Source organism: Suricata suricatta, chromosome 3 (assembly GCF_006229205.1).
Source record: "Suricata suricatta isolate VVHF042 chromosome 3, meerkat_22Aug2017_6uvM2_HiC, whole genome shotgun sequence".
In the NCBI taxonomy this organism is placed as follows: Eukaryota; Metazoa; Chordata; class Mammalia; order Carnivora; family Herpestidae; genus Suricata; species Suricata suricatta.
Genome location: NC_043702.1, coordinates 172415475 through 172423127, shown reverse-complemented (window position 1 = coordinate 172423127; position 7653 = coordinate 172415475). Strand labels below are relative to the sequence as shown.

General features: G+C 48.7%; 1 protein-coding gene across 1 annotated transcript; it reads left to right on the top strand.

Moving 5' to 3' along the window:
- The first annotated feature begins 2750 nt into the window (after nucleotides 1-2750).
- Nucleotides 2751-6352, top strand: LOC115286883 (T-cell surface glycoprotein CD1b-like). The gene is made up of 6 exons (XM_029933214.1): nucleotides 2751-2893; nucleotides 3135-3401; nucleotides 3983-4261; nucleotides 4449-4727; nucleotides 4964-5057; nucleotides 5960-6352. Exons 1-6 carry the CDS (start codon nucleotides 2833-2835, stop codon nucleotides 5976-5978), a joined length of 999 nt encoding a protein of 332 aa, XP_029789074.1. The 5' UTR covers nucleotides 2751-2832; the 3' UTR covers nucleotides 5979-6352.
- Nucleotides 6353-7653: the final 1301 nt, after the last annotated feature.

The window sequence follows — 7653 nt, the reverse complement described above, 5'->3', positions numbered from 1 at the left end:
GATTAACTAGTTGGTACCTAACCTTCTAATTTCTGTAGAAGTCTAATTACATGAAATAGAAGTGGGGGTTTTGATTTTTTACTTTGCTTTTCTGTTTGGAGTATCATTGTAACTACTGTATTGTAAATGATGGAAAATAATTGCATATGTTAAAAAAATAAATTGTATAAAAAATAAATAAAATAAAAATGTTAAAAAAGAAGTTTAAACCTCTCTGTGTCCCAGTACTGGGGCACATTGTCACTGGAAATTGCCCCTTACAGCTCAAATTTGAGGTTCTTTGTGGCTCTTAAGAACCTGTGTGTTCTGGGCAAAATTAAGTCCATCAAGGCTCCCAAGCTAAAAGGAAGTCTGTGAACTCACTTCCAAGTTTGGGCTAAGGTAGGATGGGGGATGGGAATGTGAATGGTGACGAGGTAGTGCAGAACTGATCAAGGTGCAAACAGCAGGTGCTCAATTAATACTCATTGGGTAAATGAATGAGTAGGGCAGGATACACTTGTCATTTTTGGATCTGTTGTTAACTTTTATCCATTGGTTAAAATCACAAAATATGAAAGAAAGCAATACCACTGTGAGCTGCTCGCTGGCTTGCTTCCTCTGCCCGGCGTTGGTCTGGCAGGACCATGACCTTGCTCGGGCTGCAGGATGAGCACAGCGTTGGGCCTCAGGCGGCTGCTGGATGCTGGCTCACTGGGCTGCTGCCTGCATTTAGGTGGAGGAGCCCCTAGTGGCCCCGGGTCTGCAGAAATCTCACGTTTGGCTCCGAGGTGTTTGTCTTCTTTGCATTTGGGGTAGAATTTGAGATATTTGTTATATTTCTTGTTGTTGGGATCTTGGAGGAATCCGGGAAGTTTTTCCTCTCTCTTCTTTACCTGTAAAGGCAGGCCCCTGTCTCCTGAGCCTGTAGTCTGGGTGTCCGAAGATATGTGTCTACTCAGGCTTTTGTCTTGGAGGTGTGGGCCATTTGGGAGAGACTGTACAGTTGGAGTGTGGGTTGATGTGTTAGGGTGCCTCTTCACGGCCACCAACTTCCTGTCCCAGTGAGTGTGGTCATGCCTTTGGTTGAGTTTGCATCCGAGCAGGGGCAGCGGTGGCGACGGTATCAGTGGACAAGAGGGCACAAGAGCACCTGTCCAGTGCCTGACCTGGAAACAGAGGCTGCCATTCTCAGTCTCTCTTTGAGTCCATGCCAGGGCCCTGTGGGCGCCCACACTGACCCAGCAGCATCCTGTCCGAGGCTGGCTCCGCCGGCTCTCGGTGCTGCCATGTCACTGTCAGTAGGATATTTGTCGTGTGGGAGAATTAATCTACCCACTGTGCTCGCACACCTACTAAGTTCTTACTGTTTGTGCTTGTCAGTGAATCAGTGCCGCTTGATTCACCCAATGGAGCCTGAGTGTTCTACCTCAAACTCAAGGTTACGAGGAAATACAAGTCAGTAATGTTAATGGCAGGTGATGTCAAGGCTTCTGCTGGCTGGCTGTTACCCAAACAGTGAATTAGCTTATATGAGGTACTGGTATTCCAGGAACATCATTCTGACTCACATGCTTCACGGTTTGGACTTTGCGATCAGGCTCAGATAAAGGCCACTCTTACTAGTGTGAGCCATTTATTTCCAGGCATAGAGATCGTCACCATCCTCAGTTTGGATTTTTTTACCTACATACATAAGATCAGTGAGTGGAAGCCCCTCATGCTTGGAATATTCTACTACCACCTTTCTGCATAATGATATGCAAGTTTGCCACCTTTTCCTGATTGGAGAAAATCCGAGAATTATCCTTATAGCTAACGTATTGACTACAGTCCACGTATTTCACTCCGTGGATGGTCAACGTGTTGTTGCAGTATGCCAAGGGCATTCACAGAGAACATAGGGGACGGCGACTTAGGACGCAGATCTCTGAACTTTTGGTGACAAGTGACAAACTCCTTGCTCACCAGGAATCTTTTATTTGGTGTTGGGAAGGCCGAAATGTAGAGTGAGGCTGTGAGATGCTGTGAGAGGAGGAGGAGGCTCTATGGCTTGTGAACCTCCTACAAAAAGCTGTCTTTGACTGAGGCTGAAGCTACACGCAGGAGGCTCTCCAGGTCTTCCTTCTGGGCTCCAGAAGACTTGTCACTCTAAACTTCAAAGCTTGGGAGCCAGCCAAAAAGAAGGCCACACGCAAGTAGCAAATGCCATGTTTACCCTCTAAAAATGGCCATGGCATAAGATACATTTGTTTGGATTCCCAAATGGCAGAATTTACATAATATTTGATTCTGGGATTTGGGTCCATGGCACTACACTTCGGGTAACGTTTTCAATGCTTTGCCTTGTTGTAAATGATGGTCAACATATACAGCACCCCAGAAGTGAGAATGCGGGTGAGAGGGACCAGACAGGGGGCTGCTGGTGACAGGAGTGCAGAGCAGGGAGGTGGGAGGGGGTCCAGCTGGGTGACTAAACCGAAAGCATCCTTCTAGATCAAGCGGTTGATCCAACATGAGCCTCTTATTTAACACTGTGGAAGAACACACTTGGAGAGGTGAAAAGGCCCTACAGAACCACAACAGGTCTTTCAAGGTAGGAAGCAGGAAGGGAACTGGTCCCTGGGGGACACGGAGACAAGAAACCAAATGTCAGATTGGCTGGAGTGGAAAGAAGCAGTGAGGGGTGGCCCAGGGCTGTGGGAGGTGCAGCTTTCCTCTGCTGGGCAGCCTGGACGGGGAAGCGCTCTGCCAGCTGGGAGAGAGAGGAAGTCACTGCAGAGCTCTGAGCGAAGCTGCTGAGCCAGAGACAGAACAGCAGCTTTGAGAGTCAGCAGCTGGGTCCCCAGGGAAATGCTGCTTCTGCTGCTGCTGTTGCCTGTGGTCCTCTGCCCGGGGGGTGGCGGTGAGGAAGGTGAGTGACTGGCCAGCACCAGGATGGGCTGTGAAGAAAGCCCCAGAAGGTCAGGTGGTCCCAGCACCACTCCTCCCCTACCTATCCAGAGGTGGGTTGGGCATCCATGGCCTTGGAGGCAAATGTTTGAGGCACTGCCAACTCTGGGTTCCTTTTCTCTGGATCTTTCCAATTTTCATTCTTTCATGGCCCTTGGCTTCTCCCTTTCTGCTCACTTTTCTTAACCTTCCATTACCCACAGCCTTTCAAGGGCCCACCTCTTACCACGTCATCCAGATCTCGTCCTTTGCCAACAGCAGCTGGGCACAGAACCAGGGCTCAGGATGGTTGGGTGACTTGCAGATCCACGGCTGGGACAACGACGCGGGCAGGGCGATTTTCCTGAAGCCCTGGTCCAAGGGCAACTTCAGTGAGGAGCAGGTGGCCGAGCTGGAGGACATCTTCCAGGTGTATCTTACTGGGTTCATCCTAGAAGTACAGAACCATGCCCAGGAGTTCCAGATGGAATGTGAGTCCAGGCCTCTTATCCAGGCAGGTTCTCAACGACTTCTCTCTCTCCTGCTTCAGGCCACTACTCCTCTTATCTTCTACCTTTTTTCCCACATTGCCCAGCCGCATGCACAAGCTTACCTGGAGTAGTGATGCCCTCAGATCCCACACCCCCACAGAGCATTCACATGCTCTTCGGACGGCTGAAGGTCCCCTTGGCTTGTGGATAACTTGCATCCCTCAAGCCCCAAGCAAGAAGCCCCACTTCTCTTCCCTGATGCTTGAGCCATCTTTTCCTGCAATCCCTCTGCTCGAGCCTCCTGCCTGGCCCTCCTCCCCATGCTCTCCTCCCATTCACCCTGCACGGCTGGCCCCCGACCCTCACATTCTGTCACCCTCTCCTTTGTTCACCCTCACACCATCCCTCTCCACCGTTGGTGACATGCATGCCTCTCCCTGATTCTCAGCTCTCTGAGATTTCAGCTCCTCATTTCACTCCACAGACCTTTCCCATCACCCGAATCCCAAATCCCAGGTTCTTCCCCTGTCTCTTGCTTGCTTGCTTCTTGATAACTGTTTCTCTGTTTCCCTTCTATCCAGACCCCTTTGAGATCCAGGGAATAGCAGGCTGTGGGCTGCATTCCGGAGGGGGCACAGTGAGCTTCTTGCGGGGAGCATTAGGAGGCGTGCAATTTCTGAGCCTCAAGAATCACTCCTGTGTGCCCGCCCCAGAAGGTGGAAGCCGGGCTAGGCGCATCTGCGCACTCGTCAACCAATACATAGGCATCTGGGATATCGCCATGAAGCTGGTCTTTGAAACCTGCCCTCAGTACCTCCTGGGTGTCCTCGATGCGGGGAAGGCGGAACTGCAGAGACAAGGTTAGTCCTGTTCCTCCCATTAAGGCTTTCAGTTCAAGAGTAAGATGCACTGAAGAAGACAGGGGCTTAAGCAATAAAGTTTTTGATTTCCAAAGGAGGAGAAGGGGTCACTATCCATACTTGAGTTTCCAAATCCCTCTAGAGTAGAGGCATCATCCATCACTCTCCCTGTTCCTTCCTGGCCCAGTGAAGCCCGAGGCCTGGCTGTCCCGTGGCCCCAGTCCCGGTCCTGGCCGTCTGCTGCTGATGTGCCACGTCTCTGGCTTCTACCCAAAGCCAGTGTGGGCGATGTGGATGCGGGGTGAGCAGGAGCAGCCAGGCACCCAGAGAGGCGACCTCCTGCCCCATGCTGATGAGACGTGGTACCTCCGGGTGACCCTGGACGTGGCGGCGAAGGAGGCAGCTGGTCTGTCTTGCCGAGTGAGACACAGCAGTCTGGGAGGCCAGGACTTGGTCCTCTACTGGGGTGAGGAAGGGCTGGGGCCGCGCTGGGCATGGAGAGGATGGTCCTAGGGCATAGAGGGAGGCACTGGCTGGGAGTCGGGCTGATCCATGACCGGGAGGGAGGGAGAAGGGTCACAGCAGGAGAGTCATGGAGGGCTTGAGCATCAGGAGCAGGTGACCATCAAGTAGGCAAAGGAAGGTCAGGAGATTCAGAGAATGGGTTTTGAAGTGACATCTTGTGCCCTTCCCTATCTTCAGGAAACCCCATCTCCGTCGGCCTGATATCTTTGGCAGTAATAGTGCCCTTATTGATCCTTTTGACAGTTCTTACGTTTTGGTTTTTGAGGCGCAGGTGAGTTTTTACTCTTAATCTTTTTTTTCTGTGTACCCATTCCTTCTACCATTTATTGATTTATACCACGTTAGCCTCAGCCTTTCCCACCGACCCTCCCCCTTCTCGCCAGTCTCATCTCCTTTATGTAAATCCATTGTTTACATTGTGGTGAAATGCACAGGACACAAAACCTGGCTTCTTGGGGTGCCTGGGTGGCTCAGTCCATTGGGCATCTGACTTCGGCTCAGGTCATGATCTCACAGCTCATGGATTTGAGCCCCGTGTTGGGCTCTGTGCTGACAGCAGGAGCCTGGAGCCTGCTGCAGATTCTGTGTCTCCCTCTCTGCACTTTCAGGCTTGCTCTCTCTCTCTCTCTCTCTCTCTCTCTCAAAAATAAATAAGCATTAAGAAAAAAAAATTTAAAAACCTGCCTTCTTCACCATCTTCAAATGCACAGCTTAGAATGTATGAAGTACATTCACATTTTTGTACAAGCAATTTCTAGAGCTCTTTTCATCTTGAAAAATTAAAATTCTACACCCGATGGACAAGCCCTTCCCAAGTTCCTGCTTCCCAGGCCCCAGCCAACACCATTCTGGGCCCTGCCTCTAAGAACTTGAGGACTCTGGGGACCACACCCAAGTGAAATCATCAGTAGTTGTTCTTTTGTGACTGGCTTCTTTCTCTCAACACAATGTCCTCATGGTTCACCTGTGCGGTGGCAGGTGTCAGAATTTCCTTCCTCTTCAAGGCTGAGGAGCGATGCTCCATGGCACAAACATGACATATCTTGTTTGTTATTTGTCTGTCGACAGATGTGGCCGATGTCCCGTTCGGGCCACCTGTGAATAAGGGTGCTATGTGCATAGAAGTGTGAGCGTCTCCATGTAGAGCTATTGTTTTGCTTGCATTCTTCCTAGGTCCTATCAGAGCATCTAATGACCATCACATGACTCCTCTTCCATTTGGAATAAATGCCCAGAAACCCAGAAACGCAAGTTGCCAGCCTTGGAGTTGATCACATCATATTTCATCAAAGAATCCTCCTGTTTGATCACATCAGAGTTCCCATAGGATGCATGATAAATCACTATTTATAGCTGTCAGAAAAATAATAGAAAACCATCATTTTATTATGAGATGATATCATTCCTAGGATTCACCCTGGTCTCCTACATGTGAGATGTGGGGAAGAATGTGTTTCAGAATAGATGAGACGTGGTGTACTGCTTACTGGTGATGTCCTTTTGGCTTCCTGTGGTAAAACATTTTTTCTGCTTCTGCTGAAATATCACTTGCCAAAGTAAACTAACTGTAGTTATGCTGGGGTCATTGCATTTGCAGAGATGCCGAGCATGAGCACGCTTAACACGGTTTCTCTGTCTCTGCCTGGATGACGTTCCAACCCTCGAGGTCCAGCTTGGACATTTCTTCCTCCAGGAAGCCTTCCTTAGTGGTAGACTAGACGTGACCTTCCCTTGTCAGGTGTCATGCAGTGACCTACTTCTCTCTGTACCCACAACATTGAGTTCTTTTTGGTTTTCTTCCCCTTTTGTTTGTGAGTTCTTTGAGAAAAGGGCTTGCTCCAGGTGGATGTCAGGCTCGATCTCCTCAGTGCCTACACATGTGCTCAGTGAAAATGGTCTAAGTTGATATAACTGGCATGCTGCTGGTCTTTTCCCCATTCTTCTCCCCAACCCCTTATTGATATTCTAGATTTCCCTCTTTCTAAGATATTTCTCGCTAAGCAAAAAAAAAAATACCATGCTCTACTCTTTAATGTGCTGGAGCATTCTAGAGAAAACCACTTGGCCCCTTGCTGTATCTATAGTCCACTGGCAGAGCTTTATCCAGACAGGATCCTGCTCCTCGTTTTTCTGGTGAGAATGATTAAACAGAAGAGAGGAGGGGTAACAGCGGAGGGGGGTGCTGGATATTCACGCAAAACAATCAAGAGGGCTTTTTAAAAAAATACCTGTGCTGTAGCAATTCAGTTATAGTTTTATTTACTTTATTTTTATTTACTTTTATTTTTACTCATTCTTGTGCTTATTTCATAGTTTTCAAGAAACTCCACTAAAAAATAAAATCAAACTCATTTCGATTAAAATAGCAGGAGGAGAAGGAGGGGGAGATTATCAGGATATTTTAATTTAATTTATTTAGTTTTAAAATGTTCATTTTTGAGAGAGAGAGAGAGAGAGAGAGAGAGCGAGCGAGCATGAGCAGGGAAGGAGCAGAGAGAGGGACAGAGGATTCAAAGCACAAGCCTGATGTGAGGCTCAAACTCATGAACTGTGAGATTATGATCTGAGCTGAAGTCAGACACCCAACTGACTGAGCCACCCAGGTGCCCTGGGGATATGTTAAAAAAAAAAAACCCAATTATTTATTTATTTATTTTGAGATAAAGAGCATGAGTGGGGTGGGTGCAGAAAGGGAGGCAGAGAGAATCCCAAACAAACAGTCTCTGAGCTTTCAGTGCAGAGCCCCATGTGGGGCTCAATGTCACGAAGCACAAGATCATGACCTGAGCAGATGTCAAGAGTCAGACGTTCAACTGGCTGAGCCACCCGGGCACTGCAAGGATTTTTTTTTTTATAGGACTTTGGGA

Excerpts from the sequence above, each read along its gene's own strand:
- LOC115286883 (XM_029933214.1), top strand. The coding sequence starts at position 2,833 with ATGCTGCTTCTGCTGCTGCTGTTGCCTGTGGTCCTCTGCCCGGGGGGT. Across the intron at positions 2,894-3,134 it reads GGGGGGTGGCGGTGAGGAAG|CCTTTCAAGGGCCCACCTCT; the intron begins GTGAGTGACTGG and ends CATTACCCACAG. Across the intron at positions 4,728-4,963 it reads GGACTTGGTCCTCTACTGGG|GAAACCCCATCTCCGTCGGC; the intron begins GTGAGGAAGGGC and ends CCCTATCTTCAG.